Source organism: Peromyscus eremicus, chromosome 18, assembly GCF_949786415.1.
Source record: "Peromyscus eremicus chromosome 18, PerEre_H2_v1, whole genome shotgun sequence".
In the NCBI taxonomy this organism is placed as follows: Eukaryota; Metazoa; Chordata; class Mammalia; order Rodentia; family Cricetidae; genus Peromyscus; species Peromyscus eremicus.
Window position 1 is genome coordinate 19173893 of NC_081434.1, and position 27300 is coordinate 19201192.

Genomic DNA, 27300 nt, shown 5'->3' on the forward strand with positions numbered 1-27300 from the left:
TGGATCTCTGTGAGTTCAAGGCCTGCCTGGTCTACAGAACAAGTTCCAGAACAGCCAGGGCTACAAAGAGAATCTCTGTCTCAAAAACACACAAAAATAAATAAATAAATAATAATTCACAAAGCCCTGCTTTCAACCTACTTGCAATAATATTAATAGTTATTATAATAATAAAACTTTGAATGAAATTTCTATATACTATAACTCTAAAAGTTCTTTATTAATTATATGATCTTTAAGTAATTTTTGCCTTTTCCTTTGCAAAATTAGGCATTTAATTATTATTGACGTAATAGAAGCCATTCCAAGAATGTATGGTAGCTCACATCTGTAATCCCAGCACTCAGGAGACAAGGATTGCCATGAGTTCCAGGCTAACCTGTCAGAGAGTAAGACCCCATCTCAAAAAAAAAAAATAGAAAGTTTCTATTTTCAGGAGTCATCTTAATAACTTTTTTTGATGATGCTAATAATCACAGTGTTTGTCTGTATGAAATTATCAGTGCAGCTGGGTCAAACACATTCATTCTTTTTCATGTAACTAAATTATCTTTATCTACAGAATAATCTTCATATTAGGCATGACTCAATAATAGCATCATTGCTGAAGGAAAGCATATGTGGGATATTTTTCACACCAGTTCTTCAAATTGGACATGTATCTGCTATATTTTAAATTTTAATATTTAATCTCATTTTAAAACTGATATTGTAAATGCTAGTAAGATTTGCCATGCTTTAGCAACTATTAGAATATTGCTAAAAACAGACTTTTAGTTTTGAAGCTGTTAATGTAAAGGGTCCAGAAGAACAATGAGTAACATGCTTCTGTAGATATGTACAATGTCATACTTAAGAAGATGCTTCTCAATAACAATACCTAATAATGATAGATATAAAGAAAGTGCTACTGCAACTATATCATGTACCAAATGCTTGGGAAATGTTTCACTGGCCTCTCAGCACCTTTGCATTCATAAAATGAAAAACTAGGTTGCTTCTCAGTTTGTTACAGTTAAAATGGTACCTGGATATTACTTAAGTATTGTCTAGACCGATCTATGATAGAATACAACTTATCTCCTCATTCAAAGGCAGTGGCCCAACACTTAAGGAAAAATCTTTGCAAGCAGAAATAAATGCTTAAATTGAAATCTTAGTCCCACCATGAAATTCATCCTCTTGAGAGCTGAGGATTGTCTAACCACTGAGGCTAACATGGCAAATAGGTTTCATTGGACAATATTTACAATACAGGAGTGAGAGAAGGTCACAGGAAGCATCCCTGAGTTAATGGTACTCTGTAGTGACTATGTTTATTTTGGACTCCGTAGATATTTTGCTAGATGACACTGGTGATGCAACTGGACATAAGGATGGCCGCAGTGTGAAGATTATAGTCTCCATAAGCAAGGGCTATGGTCGAGCAAAGGTACTTCCCTAATCTTATATTCTTTGTAAGTCAAGTATTAGAACACTTCTAAATTTAGATGTGTTGTATGTCCGAGGGTTTGTTCTTGTAGTTATCCTGCTTCTTTGCATTGGTGCCAGCTGAAAATGTTATGTAAGATGAAAGGATAGAGACAATAAAGAAAGGACATCGTCATGCGCAGGTCACTAAAGCTGTTGATGTGATAGATGTCCAAAGAGGAGACTGTAACGTAATGAATACTGTAGACATCAGAGAGACAGTCTCATGTTCCATTAACGCTACTTTTCCATGTCCATTTTAAGCATAGCCCTACTTGATCAGGCAACTGTGTAAATTCTGTATTCAAATACCATCTTCAAATTAATGCTACTTGACTCTTGTGTCCTAAACCTCAAAAGGATTTTTAATTGAATGCTACTGGGCTAATCAAAAACAGTAAAATATTTCAAAGTTGAAAAATAATTAGGATCCTTGGATTTTAAAAGTCAAATACTGTTTAGGAAAATGGTGGGAGTATTCCAACATCAGAACCTTTCTGCCTGGCCTGCAGACCTGTGCCTCCATTTACATCTCGTGGTCTGAGGGAAACCTAAGCTAAGTCTAATCTAAAAGGAGCTGTTCTGAAGCATTGTGTAAGCACCCATATTTGATGTATTATAAACATACTAGAAAAACAGTTTTCCCACCCAGAATAATAACTAAATAACCAAGTGTTCAACATCTTTTTCCAGTAGAGTCCATGAGAGTTGTCAAGGTATGTAAGGACTGCCACAACAAAGTGACATGGTAGAGATTGCTTTAAAAAAAAAAAAAAAGAAGAAGAAGTATTTCCTACCAGTTTCAGAGGCAGACAAGTCCAAGATGGAGCTTCTAGACAGTTTGGATGATGGTGTGGACACTCTAGTTTGTAGATAGTCAACTTCTTGACTGGTTCTCATAGTGCCTTTCCCTGGCATCTCTGAAAGGAAGAGAGAGGCTGTACTAAAGACATTGCTCTCACCCTGATGTCCTCACAGTCACGGTCTGCATTGATCCTAAATACCTCCCGGAGGCCTCATTGCTCAGTCATTATTATCCTGGAGATCAGGTGTTCAACAAATGAATTTGGGGCTTATAAATATTTCACCCCTAACAGTACTAAAGGGAGTATCAAAACCACTTAGCTAAGCATTTGTGAGCTTTTCGAAAAAAAAGAAAGATTGACTTCCCGTTTAGATTATATCTCAGTAAAAATCGTGATGATTATTTACACTGACAGTGTTAAATAAAGAAACTGAGGATCAGAGTCAGCAGAGTGATTACATTGACCTCTGATCACATTTCTTGATAGATGCTTTCTGAGTAGGTAGATGCATTCTTAATAGATAGCTACTATGTGTTACAGAATCCATGCATTCTAAAGGCTTGGCTCAGTGATTATTTTACTATACTTTAATGGTTATTAGACTATGGAAATCAGGTTTTTAATTATTAACTAATTCTACTTACTGGCATCACAATTATTATTTCATATAATTATTTTCACCTAGCCCCCCAAAAACATTCCAACTTAACTACAGCTGACAGAATCTTTGTATTTCTCATATTCCTAGAAAAAAATCAATAATCTACCCTATAAATAATATAGATGTGAGACCACCATTTCTACTATTAAAGTGTTCTCCAAAGTTCTGTAGGTTCTTAGAAGTTTTCTGGTAACTTCAAAAATCACACCTGTTTTCAAATAGGTAAATATCATATAACAAAGTGGATAACTTGGTTGTTAAGGAGGCATTATGTATTACATTTAAATTTTAAAAACTGTGTTTTATCAAGGATAAAAATCATAGATTAGTAAGATGAAGTTCTATATTTGTTTGACAAGATCCATTGTGTCTTCTATGTCTTCCTTCCACACAGCCTCTAAAGGGAGGGATGTGCCAAGTGCGTCAGTACGGAAAGCAGTTGTCCGTGATACCTTCACCCTGCCTTCCTTCTGAACAGCTTAGGCACCAGTCTCTTTGCCTACTGTGCCATTCAGGCTCTTTTTTGTTATGGTTGTTCTAGCTATTACTTTATTTGCTTGGTTGACTAATTCACTGGGGTATATTTTATTTTATATAACCTAGCACATGCAGGCTTAAGCAGCAACTACATTAATATATTTTAATTAGAAGTATAGTGATAAATTTCAAAAAAAAAAAAAAAACTATTGGGCCTTCTCTTCTTTTTGTTCTCATTAAGGACCAGAAGTCTCAGGCATATTTGATAGGATCCATTGGTGTTAGTGGAAAAACTAAATGGGATGTCTTAGATGGTGTCATTAGGCGTCTGTTTAAGGTAAGCTTTTGAAGGTAGTCTGACATCAGTTTTCATATTTTCACATTTTTGATGTTTTACTTAACTTTCAAAGCTTAGATGCATCTGATCCCCTCCCCATCTCAGTGGGGAAAAATTTCTCTCCTTGTACTGTTTAATATAACAGTTCTTATATAGTCCGTCCAAATTTTCTTTTAATTTTTTAAAATGTATTTGCTTTATATGTCTAGGTGTTCTGCATATAAGTTTGTGCACTGTATGCATGCCTGATGTCTGTGGCCGAAAAATGACATCAGAACCTTTGGGCCTGGAGTTACAGATGGTTCTCAGCTGCCATCTGGGTGCAGCAACTGTTCTTAACCACTGAGCCATCACTTCACTCAAAAAGCCCACAGCACTGGGTATCCCCGTGGTACTAAATACTCATCATGCCCAACCCTGATTAGCTTCTGAGATCAGAGGAACTTGGGTACATTCAAGGTGGTCTATCCATAGACCAAATTATGAATCAAAATTCTTGATAAGCAGCTTTTTATCAGCATGAATTTGTATTTGTTACAGATGAGTTGAAGGTCTGTTTTTAACTTATATATTTTTTTGTATGTGTGGACCACTTTAGGAATATGTGTTCCGGATTGATACATCCTCTAGTCTTGGTCTGAGCTCTGACTGTATTGCTAGCTACTGTATAGGAGATTTAATTAGATCCCATAACCTAGAAGTGCCTGAACTGCTACCTTGTGGATACCTGGTTGGAGATAATAATATTATCACTGTGAACCTGAAAGGTAAAAAGAAAAGCACAACTTTTACCCAGACCCCTCCTTTTTTTTTTCTTTTGTACTTGCCATATGTTAAAGTTTGCATACAATTATGAATTGTATTAACCTCTGGTATAATTTTAGTATGAAATGGACATTGGTTTGTCTATAAATAGAGTTCTGAAGAGTCACCAAGACTTGTAGAAGGGTAATAAGAAGGATGTCAGCTTCTAGATATTTTTCTATTTCATCCTTATGAGAAGAGCTTTCCATAGAAGTTTTTGTATTTCCTGGACTAATATATTCATCACCATATTTTGGAGCTAGAAGTATGTGTATTCAATAAACATCCACAGCAGGTAGAGAATGAAAGTCAAGAGCCAGGGATGAGGCATGCCACTTCCTGGTCTTAGGCTGTCGTGACTGGTTATAGCTAGTGGAACATCTAACACAGGCTTGCCTCCCTAGCTCTTTGTTTGAGTGTGTTTGAGAATGAGGAGGTGTCTACATAAACTATGGGTTAATAGTGGGATTCGTCAATATTTGGTTTTATGATTAAAGTAATTGGGTTAGTAAAAGGAAATAATGTTGCTCTCTTCTTAATCCTTTACCAAACACTGTAATTTGTATTTTTTCAAAAGCTTACATGGCTGTACAGCTGTGGTGCTTTATGAGTGACAGAAGGTAATAAGGATGGGGTAGAGAAAAAGACTAAGTATTGTCCTTTCAGTTTTGACTTTTTGAGACAGGGTCTCACTGTGCAGTCTCGGCTGGACTTGAACGCATATTGTCTTTTACTGTGCCTGGCCATTTCCCCATCTTGCTTCTATAAAACTTACACATCTCCCTTTCTTCTGTAACACCATAATACATCTCTAAGAGAAATTAGCACACTTGTTGATTTTAGTAAATTTAAATTTATATTTTTCTTTCTTTAAGAAATAATGGAAAATCTGTAGCTCGCAGTGGAAGGAGCCTAAGCAGCTTAGATATTTGCTGTACCTTCTTATCATTGTTCAAATGGCAACCAATGCTTGCAAGTTAGAAATAGTCAGAAAATTATTTTGCAAGAACTACATTCTTATGAATAACAAGGCTTTATTTTGGCTTATTAATATATTTCCAATTCTACAAAGAAATAACAATGATGCTTATTATTCCCTTTGTTTTCTTCCTTCAGGGGTAGAAGAAAATAGTCTGGACAGTTTTGTTTTTGATACACTGATCCCTAAACCAATCACCCAAAGGTACTTTAACTTGCTGATGGAGCACCACAGAATTATACTCTCAGGACCGAGTGGTACTGGAAAGACCTATTTAGCCAACAAACTTGCTGAATATGTAATAGCCAAATCTGGGAGGAAAAAAACAGAGGATGCAATTGCTACTTTCAATGTGGACCACAAGTCAAGTAAGGTAAGTCACAGAATACCAAGAAAACAACTATTATTTTCCAGAAGTGTCTTCAGCAATCAAGGTTTAAAATTTACAGCCAACTCACATGTCACACATGAAAAAAAAATCCTACTGTGTCATTTACTAATATTATAATCTAGTGGATGAACAGACTTTGCTTTAATTAATGCTCACAAAACTACTATTTTTAGTAACAGTCACTTACCACATTTGTGGAAAGTCACTGGGATTATATGGAATAAAATGGTAGAGCCTTTGTTGCTGATGTCCCTTAAGATATGCATTGACAAAGTTTTAGACGAGAAAGGCAATGGTTTATGATGCTGTGGAAACAAGAGGGTTAAATGACTCCATAGGCTGAGCCAGGCTGTATAAAAAGACAGTGTTTGCCTTAAGCATCAGAAATGAACAGAAATTAACTGGGACATTGCAGGAATAGGGATTGATTTGGAGATAATAATAATTGCAGAAATTCTGGGAAAGCAATTTGCTTACATCGTGTCTCTTGAAAAACTCCGCACAAGAAGTTTGGGACAGTGAGGAGTGTTGCAGTGGTTCACCTTTCTAATATGCCACCATAACCCAACCCGTCTGTTATTACATTGGCATGTGAGGCTATAACACCTCACTGGCACTTCTATACTTAGTAAAATAAAGAGTACTAAAATAGGAAGTAGATGATGGTTACCACGTTCGGAACACTACACTAGTTTTACCAGTTCTGTTTTGTGGAAAACCCGCACCCACTTTTTCCCCAGAGTATTCTTGAGGAGGGAGAAGTGAGAAATATTTAGATAAAAATATAGAGGGGAGAGAGAGACAGATAGAAACACAGGATAGCCTCGGGAGGGCCCAGATCCTTATCCACTGGCCCCTTCTGTCTCTTCTAAAAGGCCTTTTAGAAGAATGCCAAGGGTGGAGCCAAAGACCTCCCCCTACAACAGCCAAGAGCAGACTCTTCCAAACACCTGGTAACCACGCACTGGTCAACCCATCCCCTTATGCAGCCCTGCTGGGTAAAGCAAGCCCAGACCTCACTAGGAAACCTTTGTGGGCTCCCACACTGTTAAAATCTCAGTGGCTGCTACCTGAGGTGCTCTTGGGAAAGTGCAACAATCAGGAATACCTTGATGAAGTCCCAATGAGAGAGAATCATGCCACGGTTTTCAAAACGGCCTAGTTGAATGGTGTAAACTCACCAAGCCTTTCAGTGTGTTGGCCGGTTTCTTGTCACTATGATAAAATGCCTGAGATAAACTGAGGTGGGCTGGGATTCATTCTGGCCCACAGTTTCTGAGAGTTCAGTTCATAGTCAGCTGGCCCTATTGTTTAACCTAGCAATGCAGAAAATCACTGATGCAAGAGAACTTGGAGAGATGAAGAGGATAATCTCACAGCAGGCACAAATTAGAAAGAAAGGGAGGAGACTGTATACCTTTAAAAGACATGGCCCTGGGGAACTACACCCTTTCACCAGACTTTCCCTTTGAATAGCCCATTCAGTATCAGCTCATCAGCATATTAGTCAATTGATGTTAATTGATTAATGCAGCCCCTTGATTCAGTCAGTTCCTCAAAGCCCACCAACTAGCAAGTAACTACTTAATACCTAGGCCTTGAGGAGATGTAGAAAATCCATCAAATCTGAGGTTTCAAGATAAAAGGTAATGTTACCCCCAAAATAAAAGATAATATTACCCCCAAGATAAAAGGTAATGTTACCCCCAAAATAAAAGGTAATGTTACCCCCAAGATAAAAGGTAATATTACTCCCCAAATAAAAGGTAGTTACCCCAAAATAAAATGTTACCACCAAATAAAAGGTAATGTTACCCCAAAAATCCATCAAATCTGAGATTTCAAGATAAAAGGTAATGTTACTCCCAAAATAAAAGGTAATGTTACCCCCAAGATAAAAGGTAATATTACTCCCCAAATAAAAGGTAGTTACCCCAAAATAAAATGTTACCACCAAATAAAAGGTAATGTTACCCCCAAAATCCATCAAATCTGAGATTTCAAGATAAAAGGTAATGTTACCCCCCAAAAGTAATGTTACTCCCAAGATAAAAGGTAGTGTTACCCCCAAAGCTGTTGGATTCTTCATATAAGCCAACTGTGCAACCAAATGAACAGATCCATCTCAGTGGGATGGTTCATTAAATAGTGGGAGAATTGGGGACCTTTAATGAATTCCTTGGCACCTTCTCTTTTTTTCTCAACTGTAGAATGAGGGAAAATGAAAGGGTTGTGGGAAGAACTCAAAGGAAATGTGTGTGGGTTTGTTTTGTTTTGTGTTTGCAGTTGATGGCTGCATAAAATGATACAGAGATAAACTATCAAAAGTTGCAAGCACCACAATGGAGATTTCTTGCAAAAGTACACACTTACCCCCCCCATACACATATACCTTGGTTCAAAATTCTTTTCCAACAGTAATAGACATAAAGCACAATGGGGTGTCCTAAGCTTAAATACATGTGGTCTGTAAATTCTGAATATTTCTTTGGAGTAGAGCACTTTTCAAATTTGTGATTGTGCCATTCATTGTCACTGGGACTGAAGAATGGCAGAAAGCCCAAGGTGGAAAACTTGACTCCTCTTTAAGCTGCGTTAGAGGGAGACAGTTGTTCATTTGTTCTCACCTGCATATTTAATGTCTCCTGTGTCCCTATTTCTTTGTATCTCCACATGAAAGCCTCTTAGCACACAGTACTTTTCTTTCCAGCCAAAAGATAAAAGAACGCTGAGGTCTCTTGGGTATCCCCTATGTTCTCTTTGGCTTTTCCTCAGTGTTGACATGCCAGAACTTCAAACAAGTTCTTTGTTTTGAAAAAAAAATAAAACAAAAAAAAGTGGTTAGAAAATAAGTAAAATGGATTTGGAAGAGGATTTGGAAGCATTTTGATAAAGTGGAGGATCATTTTGTAGATGGCTGGAATTAAATGTATCAACTCTAAAATTCAACGGGATGCAGTCTGACAATGTCAAGCATAGTGGATCAATTCCTCTAACAAAATATTCTCTTTGAAAATCCATTTATTTATACATGTTCTTTTGTGGTTTCATTTATTTGTTTAAATTTTAGTACTAGGAGAAATTCTAAATAATGGTCATTAAATTTAATGTTTTTTGAGACAGGGTTTCTCTGTGTAGTTTTGGTGCCTGTCCTAGGTCTTGCTCTGTAGACCAGGCTGGCCTTGAACTCACAAAGATCAACCTGGCTCTGCCTCCCGAGTGCTGGGATTAACGGTGTGCGCCACCACTGCCCAGCTCTAATGACATATTTTAATAGTTTTTTTTTTCTTTTTTTTTTTTGCTTTCCTTTTCTGATGAGCAAAGACATTGCTATTAGATCAATTCAGATTTTGCTGCTGCTAGGTGGTCAGAGGTGAGATTCTCAGGGGTATTTAAATAAAACATGGTGATAGGAAGAAACTCTTGGACAAATAATACAGCATTAATCAAGAAAACACAAAAGACAAATGAAAGATGTTGATTTTTCTCCCTTAGTTTGTTCTGTATGAATGAGCTGTCAGTCAGGCTGGATGCAGAATTAGTGCCAGAGAGTATGGCTTATTATTTTCAAGTTGACAGAGAATCCACAGTTTTTTGGATTTTGGAGGGGAGAGAGGGTGTGAGTGGGAGGATGATATAAATGAAGAGGGAATGACAAGTTTTGTAGGGGTAGCAATGAGAAATATAGATTTTCTAAAATAAAATGCTAATGAGGCATGAAATAATAAGTCTTTTGCTGCAAAAAAAAAAAAAAAATAGAGCCATGTAATTGCTGCTTTGTTTTATGCTATGTCATTAGAAAGCACTGAAAAGACATGGCCAGAAAGCACTTACTCAAAAAAAAAAAAAAAAAAATCAAACAATAAGCCATCAAAGAGAAAAAGAAAAGTGTCTCCTCGTGTTTTTGGTACCTCTTCATTTTACATTCTGTTCCTCTTCTTCCCACACTTTAAGCCCTCTCTCAAGCTGCCAGCTGGAATATTGTGATTGAGAGCAGAGCACACAAACAATTACACTTTGTGACATTTGATAGAACAGACCCAGAAGGATGGAAATGGATTTAGTAAAGAGTATGTGGCCAGCTGAAGCCACTTGGAATGGTAGGTAGGAAGAGATCAGAAAACTGGCCCGGGCAGATTCATCTGTAATGTGTTTCAAGTCAAAATCCAAGAAAGCAAGGCTGTGATCTCCCTATAACAGTGCTGTTTTCCATGGTCTCAAAGTCTAGATGTGAATTCATCTCATGGCTATGCCCATCTGGCATCTGGCACTGCTCTCTCTTACCTAACTTGCTAAGGATAGTAAATGCTTAATGCAAGTATATTGCCCTCTCAACCTACATTTTTTGCCTCATAAGCTGGCCTGAGGATCCCAAAGTGCTTTTCAGTGGCCCATGGCTTTTATCATATTCTCAAGAACCTACTACATACCCATTAATTGTTCTGCTGGTCTGAAGTCTCTTGAATCCTTGTGTAGAATATGTTGACCTTAAAAGAATTTCCTTTCTAAAATTTCTTGCTTTTGTAATTCTAATTTCTCCTTTCCTTCCTACTTCCCGGGTAAGACCTTTCTTGGTCCTTTCACTGCTTGTTTCTACCTTCACAAACAAAAATTTTCCAAATGTTCTATTCTCCTTCTCTCTCCTGCTTCCCATTGAGTGATTCTAGTGGCTTCCATGTGTGCTGACCTGTACGGTAGGCATGAATTGAACATCATTAGCCATGCCCATCCACCCCAATTTCAGAGTTTTCTTTTAACTTACAGCTGTGTTCTAGTTCATCTGATCAAATTCTGTTTAGAAATGGTGAAGGAGGCCCTGCATCAGAGGCCCATCCTCTTCCATTAACCTCTACCCCAACCGCCTTCCTGCTTCCTCAGACTCCTAGAATTTTTCCCTAGAATTCCTCTTCACTCTTGTCAGCTCTATCCATTCACATCATGGAAAATAGGATCTCTCTTCATAATTAAAATCCAGCTCAACTATAACCCTCCAATGTTTTCTGTTGCTTTCTGTGCTCGATCCAGAATGTCACACTTTTCCTGTTCAGAATGATAGTGTCCTTTGGCTTCAACCGTCTCCGTGTTCTCTTGGCTCATCCCTTTTCTCCTTATGCAATGTACTTTCTGCACTGCAAAATCCTAATTCTAACTTACTCTCATCCCATGAATTTTACATATGTCTGTGTGGTCACCAGGGAGTGTTTCATGATCTTCCCCTACCATTTCAGATTGTAAACTTCCTTTTTACCGATTTGCATGCGTTTTTCTTTCACAGAGCTCCTTCTTTCCACCTGTCTTTTGGGCGTTATGTTTTCATATTTCTGACTTTGCCTATTCCTGTCTTTTAACATGGGAGGCTCTTTGCTCTTTTTTAAACATCAAAATATTCCCTAACCATAAGGAAAAAAAAATAGTGGGAAGTACTTCTGCTACTTGTGAGTCTTTTCCAGAGGCTGTGACTAATCTTTACATGTTGTAAAACAAAATAGATGAAAATACTGCAATTTTGCCTTAATTATAGTTATATGTATTGGCTAACTTCTTTGCACATAATAAGCTTCTGGAATGCTTTTATTTTTATTAGTCATTGTATATTTCTTTTGATGAATAAATTATTCCCTCCTACTGACAAGCAAACAAAGGTATCAGTGGTCCATAGGTCCACATTTTCTATGTGATACATTCAATTCCCTATTCATGAATCCAGTCTCTTTTTTTTTCTTTCCATTCCTTTTCGCATAGCAGGATGTGCACTGTGTCCCACTGCAACAGCAGCATCCTTATTATTTTCTGAAATATATCTTGCAGTTGTACTTTCTGACTTTTGTAAGGTTTTTGTTCTTAATATTTTAAACATTTTTTTCATTATATTCTGTTGTTTAAACCTAGGAGAGGCTTCTTTTAACTCTCAGTGTGGTTTTTTATGCATGTCACTTTCCATATGGTGTTGTGATATTCTTATTGCTCAGGTTGTCGGCTCATCTGCTGGATGTTCTTGGAACAAAGAAACTTGGTTGTGATGATATATTGTGTCCCCCGAATATATTGTGTACCCCAATAAAACTTATCTGGGGTCAGAGAATGGAATAGCCACTATATTAAACACAGAGGTTAGGCAGTGATAGCACACGCCTTTAATCCTAGTATTCAGGAGGCAGAAATCTGTCTGGATCTCTGTGAGTTCAAGGCCACACTGGAAACAGCCAGGCATAGTGACACATGTCTTTAATCCCAGCACTTGAGATCTCATGTCTTTGCTTGAGAAAGACATACACCTTTTATCCCAGGAAGTAATGGCAGAAAGCAGAAAGGCATATAAGATATGAGGACCAGGACCTAGAGGCTTTCAAGCTTTTAGGCTTTTAGCAGCAGTTCAGCTGAGACTCTCCAGGGGTAAGGACTCAGAGGCTTTCAGTCTGAGGATTCATGGAAACAGGATCAGCTGAGAGAATTTGGCCAGGTGAGGAAGGAGTGGCTTGCTCTGCTTCTCTGATCTTTTCAGCATTCACCCCAATATCTGGCTCCAGGTTTGTTTTCTAATAAGATCTTTTAAGATTCGTGTTACACTGGGTCCTTGAGTTTTCAGTACCAGTGTACCTGGCACATAGTAAGTAAATTCTTGATAAAAGTGTGTTGAAGCAATGGATAACTTCAAACTTACCAGTTGGAATTTTACTTATTATCCAAGAGTCATCTCAAAGACCACCTCCCTATGAGCCCATCAGAAAACTTGAACAAATATTACTCAATGCCGCAGCTGTGCCCAGCATATCCACTCTGCTGTCAGTTCTCTAAGTTAACTTCATAGATAGAGTGAGGAAGCATCTCGTGTGGGGGGCATGTGTTTACCTGACTGCCAGAAATTGGGATCATGGAATTGTTTTAACCCTGAGCATGATTTACAAATTGAAAATGGCATTATGAATATGCAAATATTATGGAAATGTTCTTACTGATTAGGATAATTCTAAGGAACCTAATTTTGCTCCTGACCTACCCATCTGTGAGAACTGTCAATCAGAGAACTGGTTATCCTATTTAGGTTCAAAGTTATTAGACAAGAATAATGCATGGAAAATAACTAGGAAGCTCAAGAAATGCTAAGTGCTGGTGTTAAATGATCCCATGAAATATAAGACATGGTTTCTCTGTTTAATATTGCACGTCACCTGCAGATGATAAATAAATAATTATCTACTTTTTTGTTTGTTTGAGGAGTAGAGATATGCTTTTACATACAACTCATCTAAATAGTACAAATCAAAATGTTGAAAGTGTAAGGAACTTTGTTGTTGTTTGGTTTTGCTCTTTTGGGGGGCCTGCCAGCCAGCTCCCAAATAAATCATACACAGAGGCTTATTCTTGGCTTGTTTCTTTCCAGCTTTAATTAACTTTAAATCATCCCATCTATCTTTTGTCTTTTGGCTTTTCCTGTTCTCTTCTGTAAATCTTACTCTTACAACATGGCTTGCTGTGTAGCTGGGTGGCTGGACCCTGGAGTCCTCCTCCTCTTCCTCTGGCTCCTTGATCTCTTCCCTTCTCCCAAATTTCTCCTCCTCTATTTTCTTTCTGTCTTCCAGCCCCACCTATCCTTTCTCTTGCCTTGCTATTGGCCATTCAGTTTATTAGACCATCAGATGCTGTGGAATAATGCTTTTGTACACTGGTTTAATAAAACACTGATTGGCCAGTAGCCAGGCAGGAAGTATAGGTGGGATAAGCAGACAAGGAGAATTTTGGGAAGAGGGAGGCTGAGTGAGAAGACGCCAGCCCACCGTCCAGGGAGCAGCATGTAATGACACACAGGTAAAGCCATGGAACATGTGGCAACATATAGATTAACAGAAATGGGCTGAGTATAAGTGTAAGAGCTAGTCAGTAGTAAGCCTGAGCTAATGGCCAAGCAGTTTTAATTAATATAAGCCTCTGTATGTTTCCTTGAGTCTGAGCGGCTGTCGACGTGGTGGGACACAGGAAATCTTCCAATTACAATCAGGTATTTTAGACAAGCACAGTAATACAGCATCACAAAGTTAAACAAATGTAACGTGAACAAAAATAACACACCTTAAAATAATATTCTACAACAGAACCGAAAAGGTGCCACTTTGGCTTTAGTCTGTAACTGAAATAGCTTTGGCAAAAATCTACTTTATTGGAATATTAAAAACAAAAAGACACTTGATATATATAGTTCACCATGAGAGTTCCTGTCTAGAACTCATCTGGCTTTCCTTCTGAGGAGGAACTCCTGAAATATAGCCATGCTTCCAGTCCTTAATAGCCTCCCCACTCCCCCCTTTCTTTAAAAATAGGAGCCTCTCAATTTTAAATGGGCTTTGTGCATGACAATAATGAAAAGAACCCGAGTGAAGGACACAATATGCTATTCCTAAAAATGTGAATTGCTTGCATGTGGTAGAGAGTCATCTCTGATGTATTTGCTCTGTCTCTTTAAGGAATTGCAGCAGTATCTTGCCAACCTGGCTGAGCAGTGCAGTGCTGACAATAATGGTGTGGAGCTCCCTGTGGTCATAATTCTGGATAATCTTCACCATGTGGGCTCTCTGAGTGATATCTTCAATGGTTTCCTCAATTGTAAATACAACAAATGGTAAGCTCTTCAAAATAATTGGAACAATCACATTAAGAAATGGGGATGCCATTTACTTCTTTGTACCTTTTCATGTTTTAAGACTTGTAGTGGATACTGTTAGTGCAAGAACTTTTAATAGTATCCTAAATTTCTGTAGAATCTGTATGTATGCTTTAGAGTACCTATTTATCCATAACCATGTCCCCAGAAGGTTTTTTGCTTTGTTTTGTTGCTTGTTTTTGTTTTGAGGCAGGGTCTCATTATGTTAACCAAGTTTGCCTCAGCTTCCCAGTAATTCCCCCTGCCTCTGTCTCCCCACACCACTGCACCCGATCTTTGGGAACTTTAATGGAAGCATTATGTCTTCTTTGATGATGTTAGTTTCCATAGACATGTCGGAAGTCTAGGATGCCAATGTGGGTGGTGGGATGGTCGGATTCTTTGAATAGGGACTGTGATAACCAGAAGGATATTTCTGAGCTCCCTATTCAGTCCCTACTATCAGTTCAACTTTTCTTGAGAGGTAAAGTTAATTCATTCAGATACAGCTCCCTCCAATAATGCAATGCTTTATTATCTAAAGTGGAGGGACAGAGTAAATCAAGGCATCAATAATAATATTAATATTATGAAAACCTACATGTTCATTGGAGCATTGTCTCTAGAGAAAGGCATAGAGAACACAACAATATAAATGGCATTAACCTTAGTAGTATTGGTATTCTAAATAATTGGTATTCTAAAAAAAATCAATCTTTGCTAGTGATAAAATCCTACAAATTGATCAGCATAACATAAAGGTTAAAGTGGGGATCAGATCTTACTGTGTGACTGAGAAGCTTTAAGGAGGCTAGAGAGATGGCTAGGAACACTTGTTCTTACAGAAGACCTGGAAGATGCCCAAAACCACAAAAAGGCTCACAGTGGTCCATCACTCCATGGGACCCTCTGGCCTCCGTGGGCATCAGACACATATGAAAGAAAAATACTCATACACATAAAATAAATCTAATTTAAAAAGAATCTTTAAATAACTGAATACTAACAAGGTTTTGGTGTAAGCATAAGAGCTCTAAGATATTAGCCTAAGCTAGACGCAGTGGCGCACGCCTTTAATTCCAGTGTTTGAGAGGCAGAGGCAGGCATACCTGTGAGTTCAAGGCCAGCCAGGGATACTTAGTGAAACATTCTAAAAAAAAAAAAAAAAAAAAAAAAAAAAAGAAAAGAAAAGAAAAGAAAAGAAAAGAAAAAAAGTTCTGTAGGTCTCCTTTTGTTATAAACCAAGTTTCAGATTGGAGAGGAAGAAGTGTTGCCCAGAGTGCTAGAGCTCAGGTTAGAATCCCCAATAGAAATTATGTTCTTAATACTTCTGTCACTTTCCAATTGAACATTATGAAATTTCCCTCTCAAAGCATACTGTTAAAATAGAATAGTGTTTGGTTTTCTTAATTGTTTTTCTTTTAATCGCTTTCTCTCTAGCACAGACTTCATTCTCTTATTTTTTTTCCTAGTCCTTATATTATTGGCACAATGAATCAGGGAGTCTCTTCATCACCAAATTTAGAGCTACATCACAATTTCAGGTAAGGACTTGAAGGACTCTGTGTGTGTGTGTGTGTGTGTGTGTGCGCATGCCTGCCTAGCTGTGCTCTGTGTGCACGTGTTATTGTGTCTTTCTAATCAGAAGGATGGCTGTTTTTCCATTTGGTTGTTGACAATCCTGCCCACAGTAACCTGTGTCTTGGAGATAATTCTCACTTCTCCTGGCACTCTTTTTCAAGCGGACATCCTGTGATCTTTAATCTGTAATCGAAACGTGTTTCTTTCCTTGCTCACTACTTCCCTGGCTAAGAGAGAGCACCCTGCTTCTGAGGGAAGACTGAGAAGAGAGCTCCTATTTCAGGATCTATGATTCTCCCACAGAAGCCCTCTCAGCATGTATGCACCCACTCACTCTCAGAACATAAGCTTCGTGGAAGCTAGGAAGTAAAATTCACCGTATTATAACTCTAATGATAATAGATTTTCTAAACGCTTGTGGCATCTAACTGAGGCCATTAATTAATATGGGAACATTAGTGCTTTATATTGCAATGAAATTTACTATGGAAATAAATTTTAAGTTTTACAAAAGGGCATCTGATTTTTTTCTTTTTTCTTTTTTGTAGGTGGGTATTGTGTTCAAACCACACAGAACCTGTGAAAGGCTTCTTAGGCAGGTATCTTCGAAGGAAACTGATAGAGATGGAAATTGAAAGGAATATACGCAATAATGACCTAGTGAAAATCATAGATTGGATTCCAAAGACATGGCATCATCTCAACAGTTTTTTGGAAACACATAGCTCTTCTGATGTCACTATCGGTGAGTTCCAAAGTTAAAATATTCCATTTTCCAGGTGCTGAAAGCCCTGCGTAAAGGTGGCCAGATTGGATGGTTAAATAACAAGGAAAGCTAGGTTTTTCAAAGCTCCCAAAGATTAAGGGATTCTTTTCCTTTCTAAAACTGTCTCTCTCTGAGTGTTATATCTACCATTATTTCATTGTATCTGACAATTATGGAGAGTTAAATTAAGTTTGAAATAGGAAAGTATCCAAAAATCAGAATACCAGTCCAAAGAAAAAGTACTCAGAGTAATTTTTTATGCTATTAAGAATAACTCACATATTTTATCTATTAGTTCATTCAGATGTGGCTGTTAAAGAAGACTTTATTTAAAAATAATGGACTTCTTATAAATAAGTTTTGTGTTTCACATTTTTTTGAAAAGATAAAACCAAGTTACCCTCTTTCGGGGGGCACAATGGTATTTGTTTTTTCATTCCTTTTTAAGTTTCATGGGCAGGAGTGCATTTCCCACTGCTGTCAATCATCAGAAATCCTCAGCTGCAGGCATTATTTCTATCTTCAGCTCAGAGTGTCTAGACTGATTCCAAGTTCTGCAAATGATGGCATTTTATATTTGACATTGCATCTCTTTGGAACTGAACTTTACGTTGTTTGTAAAACAGGACTGGATCATAAACTTCACTATTTCTCTTCACTCTGTGTTTTGCCTTCTATTAATGTTTCATTGTTAGGAAAAACGAGGCCTGGAGACTCAACCTTTCATGAATATGTTTCCATAATGATTGGGCCAACCAAATTAGAATTTTCTAGGAATGTGTGTTATATTTCTCCAAAACATCTCTAAACATGTGTTTGGATTGGTAAATATGATGTTTCTAAAACATTTTACCACTTGTATCTTCTCAGGTCCACGGCTTTTCCTTCCTTGCCCCATGGATGTAGAAGGTTCTAGGGTGTGGTTCATGGACCTCTGGAATTATTCCTTGGTACCTTATGTTCTGGAGGCAGTGAGGGAAGGCCTTCAGGTAGAGTATTTGATTTGTATTACTGTGTAGATAAAAATGAAGCAAAAAGGAAGCCAGACCCTCATTCTTATAAAAAACAAAAGCGTTCATTTATTTGGCTATTTATGCAGAAAACTAATGTAAGTAAAGAGCAACAAATGTTCAGTAGTATGTCTGTTATCACAAGGCTGTTGTGTATGTCTTCACAAAAGGAGCTCACCCATCACTATGCACTGAAGGCTAAGGTTGTTGTCATGGGTATTGAAAGTGTTCTTACTATACAGATATTTAGTTACACAGTTATACATCTTAGGACACAGACTAGTAAGTGGATCCAAGGGAAAAAACATAGCTTTATGTAATCAGGTATTGCCTGTGTAATCAGGTATTTCCTGTCCCGACCACATGTTCCCATATACCTGGCAGCCGCTTCCCAAATTACCACACAGAGGCTTATATTAATTATAAATGCTCAGCCAATAGCTCAGGCTTATTACTAACTAGCCCTTACACTTAAATTAACCCATAATTCGTATCTATGTTTAGCTTGGTACCTTTTCTCAGTATGGCATTCTCGTCTTGCTTCTCTGCACTTGTAGGTGACTCTCTGACTCTGCTTTTCCTCTTCCCAGAATTTTCCTAGTCTGGCTCTCTGGCTCAATCTCTTCCTGCTCAGCTATTGACCAATCAGCTGTTTATTAGCAAATGAGAGTAATGCACATTCATAGTGTAGAAAAGAATTATCCCACAGCAGCTTTAGTTCAAACATTTTTCATTTCATGAATTTTCAAAAACCATGGTGCTGCCTACAATGTAAGCTGGTCTCTCAAATTTCATTTATTAAAAAAAAATCATATTATCATTTATGAAACTCATTTATATTAGAGAACTTTTGTTTTAAAATTAACATTTAGGTGAATTTATTTTTCCTCCAGATACAGTTTCCATATTAATAAACTATTATCCTAATCTTTATTTGTAGACTGATATTTCATATTTGCTTGCTAACAAATAAAAAGCAACAGAAGCCTTATGAGCCACAAAGTGGTGATATATAAACTGCTTAACTTCCTTAGAAGTCTATTTTTGGAGATACATGGGTTTTTTATATTATAGTAAATAATATTTGTTAAACTCTTCCTTGACCATTATAATTGTGTAAAGCTTCCATTTGGGTGAGAGTCATAATCGTTTGAGTAATCATAATTTCTCAAACAAAAGTTATATACCTCAAGTTTCGTGCTGTGGCTCCTGAGAATTTGTACTAGGTTAGTGTGAAAAGCAGTTTTACCTTATAGGTATAGTGGATCAAGCTGGGAGTCAGCACATGAAATAGATGAAAAGAGTACACTTTTAATAGATGGAAAGTTCTTGCTGAAGTTGAAACCTTTACTATCTGAAAGAATTTAGATAATGGGAGTCTTGGAGGGCCCCATCTGTGCCCTCTAGGGCAGAAAAGGTTGTAAGTCATATCACTGGATCTAATCATGCCAAAGGACCTTATATCAGAAGAAGAAGTGAAGGAATAATTCTGGGTCTCTCCGTTTGGAGGAATGGGAAAGGAAAGTCATTTTTGGATGAAGTTTGGTGCTTTGCTGAGGACCATCTGGGGGATGCTCAGGGACACATGTTCTGGTTGGAAAGGGTGCTGCTGACATACGCAATCTGAGTTTTTCTGCTGGTGATTCTTGAAATGTCAGCGATCAAATCAGCTCTTTCTGGGTGTTTAAATTTCTCCTCTTACAATATTCACATTTTTTTTGTTGGTCTCTCATACTCTTGATGTCCTAGCTGGTTCTTTAAAATGACTGTCATCTGTTCTTTATACACACTCAAGTCTTTTTAGGTCAATTCTATACTTGCGATTTTTTTTCTTCTCTTAGATTTACTTATTATTTTTATTTTATGTGGTGAATATTTTGCCTGGATGTAAGTATGTGCACCACATACATGTCTTGTGCCTTTGGAGGCCAGAAGAAGGTGTCAGTTACCCTAGACCTAGAATAAAGGAAGATTGTAAGTTGTCATGTCATTGCTAGGATTCAAACATGGTTCCTCTGGAAAAGTAGCCAGTGCTCTTAACCACTGAACCATTCTTCAAACCCCTAAACACAAACTTTTTAAGAATTGTACATTGCCAGGCATTGGTGGCACATGACTTTAATCCCAGTAGTTGGGAAGCAGAGGCAAGTGGATCTCTGAGTTCAAGGCCAGTCTGGGCTACAGAGTGAATTCGAGGACAGCCAGGGCCACGCAGAGAAATCCTGTCTTGAATCCCTCCCCCAAAAAGAATTGTACATTTTCCTTTTAGTTAGTTGTACCCATATGTGTACTTTTTTTTTTTTTTACCATATATTAAGTAGTTTTTAGCTGAGACAAAACAATCAGATTTTTGTTTGTTTGTTTGTTTGTTTTGTGAGACAGAGGGTTTTTATTTTGTTTTGTTTTTGTTTTTTGTTTTTTTTTGGGGTTTTTTGTTTGTTTGTTTTGAGACAGGGTTTCTCTGTGTAGTTTTGGTGTTTGTCTTAGATCTCGCTCTATAGACCAGGCTGGCCTTGAACTCACAGAGATCTGCCTGCCTCTGCCTCCTCAGTGGTGGGACTAAAGACATTTGCCACCACCACCTGACAAGAGAGCTATTTTTTTTAATCACAATGCAAAACAAGTAATCTTCAGATTTCTGCCTCTGTCTCTGCCTCCAAAAGGAATATTGGGACCTAGATAATTTTTATATTATCACGGATTCAAATTTTAATATAATTTCTGGAGAAACCTAAAAGTATTCCGTGGACTTGCACTCACAATACCTATATTTTTCTTTTGTCTCACTGAACCACTAAAAGCACCCATCATTACTGGACAAACCACAGGCTGTCCTCTGAGGTCATGTCGGTAGAGCCCCTGGTAACCAGAACGGTCCTTGGTGGCACAGGTCACAAGGGACAAGAAAGCGCACTCTTGCCTCCTCCTAAGTGTGAATTTTTGTCCATGTCCTCTCAGCCTCACCCTTTGTTTACAAAATCTCACCAGTCTCTATCTCCTCACCGCGCCCTCTTTCTTCAGCCTTTGCTTCTTTTTCTTTCTTTTTTTTTTTTTTTCTTTTTTTCTTTTTTTTTTTTCTTTTTGGTTTTTTCGAGACAGGATTTCTCTGTGTGGCTTTGCACCTTTCCTGGAACTCACTCTGTAGCCCAGGCTGGCCTCGAACTCACAAAGATCCACCTGCCTCTGCCTCCCGAGTGCTGGGATTAAAGGCGTGCTTTGCTTCTAACATAGAAACTCCTAGATTATTTTCTCCCCTGTATTCTACTGGCAGGACTTTCTCCCGTCTCTTGTGTCTCTTTCTTATTGTGCTCATCGTTTTCCCATAGATTCTGACAGAATTCATACTTGTGTTTCCATTTTTTCCTTTTTTTTTTTTTTTTTTTTTTTTTTTTTTTTTTTTTTTTTCGAGACAGGGTTTCTCTGTGTAGCTTTGCGCCTCTCCTGGAACTCACTTGGTAGCCCAGGCTGGCCTCCAACTCACAGAAATCCGCCTGGCTCTGCCTCCCGAGTGCTGGGATTAAAGGCGTGCGCCACCACCGCCCGGCCATTTTTTCCTTTTTATAAAAACAAAAAAAATATTACCTATTTATTATGTATCCACGTATGCCTGCAAGTTAGAAGAGGGTGCCAGATCTCATTACAGATGGTTGTGAGCCACCATGTGGTTGCTGGGGATTGAACTCAGGACCTCTGGAAAAGCCCCTGCTCTTAACCACTGAGCCATCCCTCCAGCCCCTTCCTGGTAATCTAATTTGTAAATGTATCAGAAGTCTTCCAAAGGGAAGCGATGGAATTTTGAGGGGGCGGGGCTACTGGAGGGAAATGGTTATCGGGAGTACAGCGAATGGACAAAAAGCTGCTCTCATTCTTTGTCTTTCCAACGTACGTTTTGTTAGAGAACTCCCATTATTGTAAAAACAGATTTTTTTTTCCATTTTGTTTTTTATCAGCCTTGAGGACTTCTTGTTTGTTTCTTTGCCCTGGGTTTGTCAAATTACTAGTAAAAGCAAAAGTATACAAGAACGTCTCTATTTCCTTATAATAAACCTCCTCCGTGCTTTCTCCCACCTTAGGCGCTCCCTTCTAGGTTGTAGAATTTTGAGGTTTTAAGTGAGCTATGTAGATGCAAATATGTTTAAAATCTGGCAAATCCCCATGGAAAGACCCACAGGAACTGAATGTGAAAATAACCACCTGATTAGCAGTCACGCTTTTTGCCCCCACCTAATAGTGGTGACATTTGTATGTGGTAAACTTTCAGATGTACGGGAAACGGGCACCGTGGGCAGATCCGTCCAAGTGGGTCCTTGAGACGTACCCGTGGAATCCTGTATCCCTGCCTCAGGAGGGTCCGGCCCTGCTGCAGGTGCGGCCGGAAGATGTGGGGTACGAGGGCTGTACGTCTGCGAAGGAAGCCACAGCGTCAAAGCGCGTTCCCCAGACGGACACAGAAGGGGACCCCTTGGTGAGCACGTCCGATTATTATGCTTGTGTTACCTTGATTTCAGGGTGTGGTCGTTAGCATTTAGCTGTCAGTATCCACGACCAGTTACTGTCGGTTATAGATGAAACCAGCCTGATCGGGGTCATCATTCAAAATGTTACCTTCAGCGCAATGTCCCTGGTTGAAATTCTTAAAAAAACAAATGAACAAATAAACAAAAACAAAACCCAACTTATTTGTTATATATATGTTATGTCTTATATATATATGAGACCCTGAAACTGGTTCAAACTGTATAACTATATTTTTTCTCTGATTATACATTAAATTGTGTTGATATTTAAATAATCAGTATTTTAGTTGTCATAACAATCCCCTAGGTATTTAAGAGAAAACTGAAGTTTATCCATAAAATATAATCAAATGTACACAGAACAAAACCTATTTACTGTATATCAACTAGCCATATTAAACGAACAGTTAGTCTTCTGTTGCTTTCTGTGGGGAATGATAAACTCCTTTGTTTATAAGATTTATTTATTTGTGTGTGTACTGATGTTTTTATGTCTGTGAGAGGGCTCCAGATTTCCTGGAACTAAAGTTACAGATAGTTGAATAGCTGCCATGTGGATGCTGGGAACTGAACCTGGGTCCTAAACCACTGAGCCATCTCTGTAGCAATGAAAAAGGAGGTAGTCTTTCTACTTTTCTCAGGGTGGTAGTGCATGTAATTTTAGTTTTAGAAGCACTACAGTAGTTTAAATAAGTGTGTAGAACTCTAATGTATGACTATTATGAGAGTATTAAGTACGTATTGTGACTGGGAATAAAGACCACTTTTTAGTGTATCTACTTTGTGCTCTTATAGTATTCTACTTGTGAGAACCTCAAGAAAGAATTGCATGCTCAGTGACAGAAGGTACCATCTAAAACTAAACCTTAGGTCAGACATATTCTGTTGTGAACATGGATAGGCTGTCCCTGTCTTTGTTTCTGTATATTTGTATAATCACGAATGGAAAGCAAAAATGTATTGCAGTCTAATCTAAATTAGAAATCCTAGTAGGGAAATTATTATTGTCAGGAGCCTGGTTTTGAATCTGAACAAGGATGAATGAATGTTCTGGTACACTGAACATTATTTTAAAAATGAAAGGCACACGCATCACCAAAATGTTTAATGTTGGCACCTGTGTGCTGAATGCTAAGATCTGGTGACCATGGTAGGTATCATCATTTACGATCTTAAAAGGACATAGTCCAGGAGTGATGCAAGATGTGTGCATAAACTACATAAGATGCAGGAGACTTGGAGGATGGGATGGTTAAGCTGAGAGTTGATACAAGCATTGGGGTTTTTCATATGCTTGAATGCAGAGCCTCTCAAATTAAGGAAGTATCACACAAAACACTGCCAAACAGCACAGTGAAAATTAAGAGTTAGAGGCCAAATATCAGTTGGTCAGAAGAATTAAAACTATAGACTTATCCAGCTGTTAGATTTCATTGAGCCATTTAATTTTATGGGCAGCTAAAACTTTATCACATGGACAGTGGAGCGTCAGTGGGTATTTTTCACTAGTGTTTATCTGTTTAGATTTGTAGTTGCTGAAGATCATTCTAGTAACAGAGCGGAGGACAGAGCATGGAGCTGGGGTGAATGGCAGAGCTTCAGCTCCTGAGTGAGATAAATGGAAGAAAATGTTTAAATAACAGGCATTATCTTGGCTGTGAGTATAGGAAGGATGCAGGGGAGACCAGGGGGAAATGATGTGCAGAGAATCTTGGTTAATCACAATGGTAACTGAGTCATATGTAAACTTACTTTCTTTTTATAATGTCCTTTGATATTAATGTATAAAAACACTGCCATACGCAGAGTGAATCCCACTGTATGTGTTTATTACAGATCTGAGATTGGGAGCTGATGCTAACTGAACCTACTATATAGCACCATTTCCTTTTATGTATTTATTTTATGTATATGAGTATTTTGCCTGCGCGTGCATGTGTGTGTGTGTGTAGGACATGTGTGCCTTGTGCCCACTGGGGTCAAAGGGTATTGCATTTTCTCTTTTTAAGTCAGGAGGGTGCTCAGGCACAATTCTTTTTTATAAACCAGCTTCCGTCAAATGCTTAAGTTTCAGGCATTATCAGGAACTACTTTTATCTCATTTCCTTATGTAGTTGGTTTAGTACATTATGATAATTAAGGCTGAAATGCTATTGAAAAACACCCTGGAAATTATCAACATGATTTCAAAATACTCTATAACCACAGCCTCTTTGTCGAAATGGCATTCTTGCTGGAATTGATGATTACCAGTTCATCATTTATTTCACAGGCGTTTATTGAACATACATTTTATACTGGCATACAAATATTCATAGCCTGACTGAAGACCAGGAAATCTTGTTTTAGCTATCCCTACTCTATTTCTCTGAGTTGAAAGATAAAGAACAACTTTGATTGTTGCAGAAAGTACTGTAGTTAGTATTTGGCACTACGCAATATAAAGTTTATTGTACTGTAAGAAACCCTCAATAAGAAAACAAGTCCCTGACCCTCACGAAGACAGGCACCAATTACCCTGTGCCTTTGGAAATTGTTGAGCCATCGATTTTCCCAGTCTGCTTTTAAACATTCTTTTTCTTTCCTAGCTCCCATCTCTAATAGTGGAACTGCAGATCTATTGAAATCCAAGCCTTTTATTTCATAATACATCGGAAAGCTGTCTTTCTCCCCAGGTCCTCTCATGCACAAGTCCTTTCTCTACTGGAACAAACACTACCATTCTCCTATGGAGTTGAGAAGCTTGAGAGGGCTGCTATTGTTCCAGAAGGTGGCTTTTGTTCTCAGGGATGTATCAATCATATTTCAGCCAGAGCCTCAGTGATAGCAAACACTTGACAGTGATTCTTTCCTTCTCCTTCTTCAAATGCTCATGGTCCGCTTCCTCCAGTTACCCCCTCTCGAGGTCAGCTCCTGATCAACAGATGGTGTGCTGTACGCAGCAGCTGGCTTCATTCCACTCTGTCACCTGCTTCTCTCTCAAGGGATAGTGTTTGCAAGTCTGTGTGTGCGCGCGCGTCCATGTGTGTGCATGTGTGTGTGTGCGTGTGTGTGTGTGTGTGTGTGTGTGTGTGTGTGTGTGTGTGAACATTCATGACTTTCACTTGCCATTCAATGCTCTCTGCTTCTCCCAGCCAAAAAGCTGGGAAGCTTGGCTTGCTCTCCTGCAACCAACCCAGATGTCCAGCTGTGATAGCTTCCTGTTCAGTTTCCCTGCTGAAACAGTATTCATTCACAGTCCTAAATAAAAGAGTTATCTTGCGGCCCTGTTTTTTTGTTTTTGTTTTTTGTTCTTCTGGTTTAGACCTGTAGTCATATTTGAGAGAAACAATTCAGGAGCCAGGTCGGTCGGTGAGTGAAAACCCATAACTGTTGTGTGCATTTCATTTGGATGGGATGAGAAAAGTCAGTTCTCTGAGATGGCTCAGGGCCATGCTCATTCTGGGGCTGGCTGACTCAATGCATAGTTGCTCACAGGGATGTCTCTTTCTCTTTCTTCAGATGAATATGCTAATGAAACTCCAGGAAGCAGCCAACTACTCGGGCACACAAAGCTGTGACAGCGATAGCATCCACCACCATGAAGACATTTTGGATTCATCTCTTGAATCCACCCTCTGAAGGGTGAAAAGAGTTAGGCGAAGGACGATGCTTTTAAAAGGTGTTTTAAAAGACAGGTATTGTCACTAAACCACTGCCAGTATGATAAGTCCCCTTGTCAGGGCCCTGACCCAAAGTCTAGAGTCGTGCGGCCTCCAAGGAGGCAGCAGAATTAAGTTGCAATGGCCAGGATGCTAAGTTGAAATGGGAACTTAGTTTATTCTATTCCTAGGCATTTTTATAACCATAAAGTGAGCAAGGGCTCCACAGCACAACTGGAAAGGACCCTAAGGACAGGGCATCTGAGTAGATTGCACACGGGATAGCAGGCTGGACTTTAGTTTCTTCCTCTTTCAAAGTTTACAATGCAGGACTTACTTTTTTTTTCCTTTTCCTTTCTTTTTTTTTGTGCCTTTCTTTTGTTTCCTCTGAGGGGCTGCCCTCCTCAGGCAGGGTCCACTCTTCTGATCCACGCCACTGCCTTTGTGCCGCATGGTGCTGGTGACAGGGCTCCGGTAGTGTTTGCGGTGTGTGTTCACTCCATGGCAGAATGAATGGAAGAGGCCAGTCCTCTCCAGAAGCACAAAGGGGATTGTACAACCACCAGAAAAACACTACTGTGGTGGCGGCAAATGGGAAGGGCCAGCTTTCCTTCTAACCGCTGCGCTCTTCCGAAGCTGCTCTCCTCTTAGTGTATGAGTCATGGGTTTTATAAGGTTGTTTTTACCCACAGTGGTCTTTTCAAACCACCTGCCCACTCCCTGAACCAGAGTTTTATACTAATTATTAGTCAACACTGACAAAAGGCTTTTTTAGGGCTTTATTTGTTTGCGCCTTTTCAGTGAAAGAAGGAACATTTTCTATGGTGCTGTCTCACTGCCTTAAAACAGATTTCTCCAACAGTTTAACAGTTGGTTTCAATCCTAAACCATTGGTTATTTCCACTGTCTCTTCATTTACAACCAAGCAACACACCAGTTAACACAGCAGCCTCATTTCTAGATATCGTTTTTTATTTTTGCTTTCTTGAAGAAATGGATAGGGGAAAGAACAGTATTTTTATCTTATGAATAAAGAGATTTCTTTGCCTATCCTGCAAATAATCTGAGAACCGTAGAACCCCTCTGTGACCATCACTTAAAAAAGCAGAGACATGTGGCTTCATTCCACCCAGTTCTAAATGGGAGCATTTCGGAAGGTAGGAGATTTCTAATTCGGGTCCAGGTGAACTACAAGCCCTGGATTCAGCATGAGCACAACTATTTG

General features: G+C 38.6%; 1 protein-coding gene across 1 annotated transcript in view; it reads left to right on the forward strand.

The window, feature by feature from the left end:
- Nav3 (neuron navigator 3) overlaps positions 1-26707 on the forward strand; it is a gene marked incomplete at its 5' end in the record, with an annotated part of 238763 nt that extends 212056 nt beyond the window's left edge. The window contains 10 exons of the mRNA XM_059245802.1: positions 1335-1432; positions 3656-3751; positions 4350-4518; positions 5672-5907; positions 14385-14539; positions 16033-16104; positions 16690-16886; positions 17778-17896; positions 22179-22382; positions 25936-26707. Of these exons, the coding sequence (XP_059101785.1) occupies positions 1335-1432; positions 3656-3751; positions 4350-4518; positions 5672-5907; positions 14385-14539; positions 16033-16104; positions 16690-16886; positions 17778-17896; positions 22179-22382; positions 25936-26055 (1466 nt within the window). The remainder of the gene's footprint in view (positions 1-1334; positions 1433-3655; positions 3752-4349; positions 4519-5671; positions 5908-14384; positions 14540-16032; positions 16105-16689; positions 16887-17777; positions 17897-22178; positions 22383-25935) is intronic.
- Positions 26708-27300: the final 593 nt, after the last annotated feature.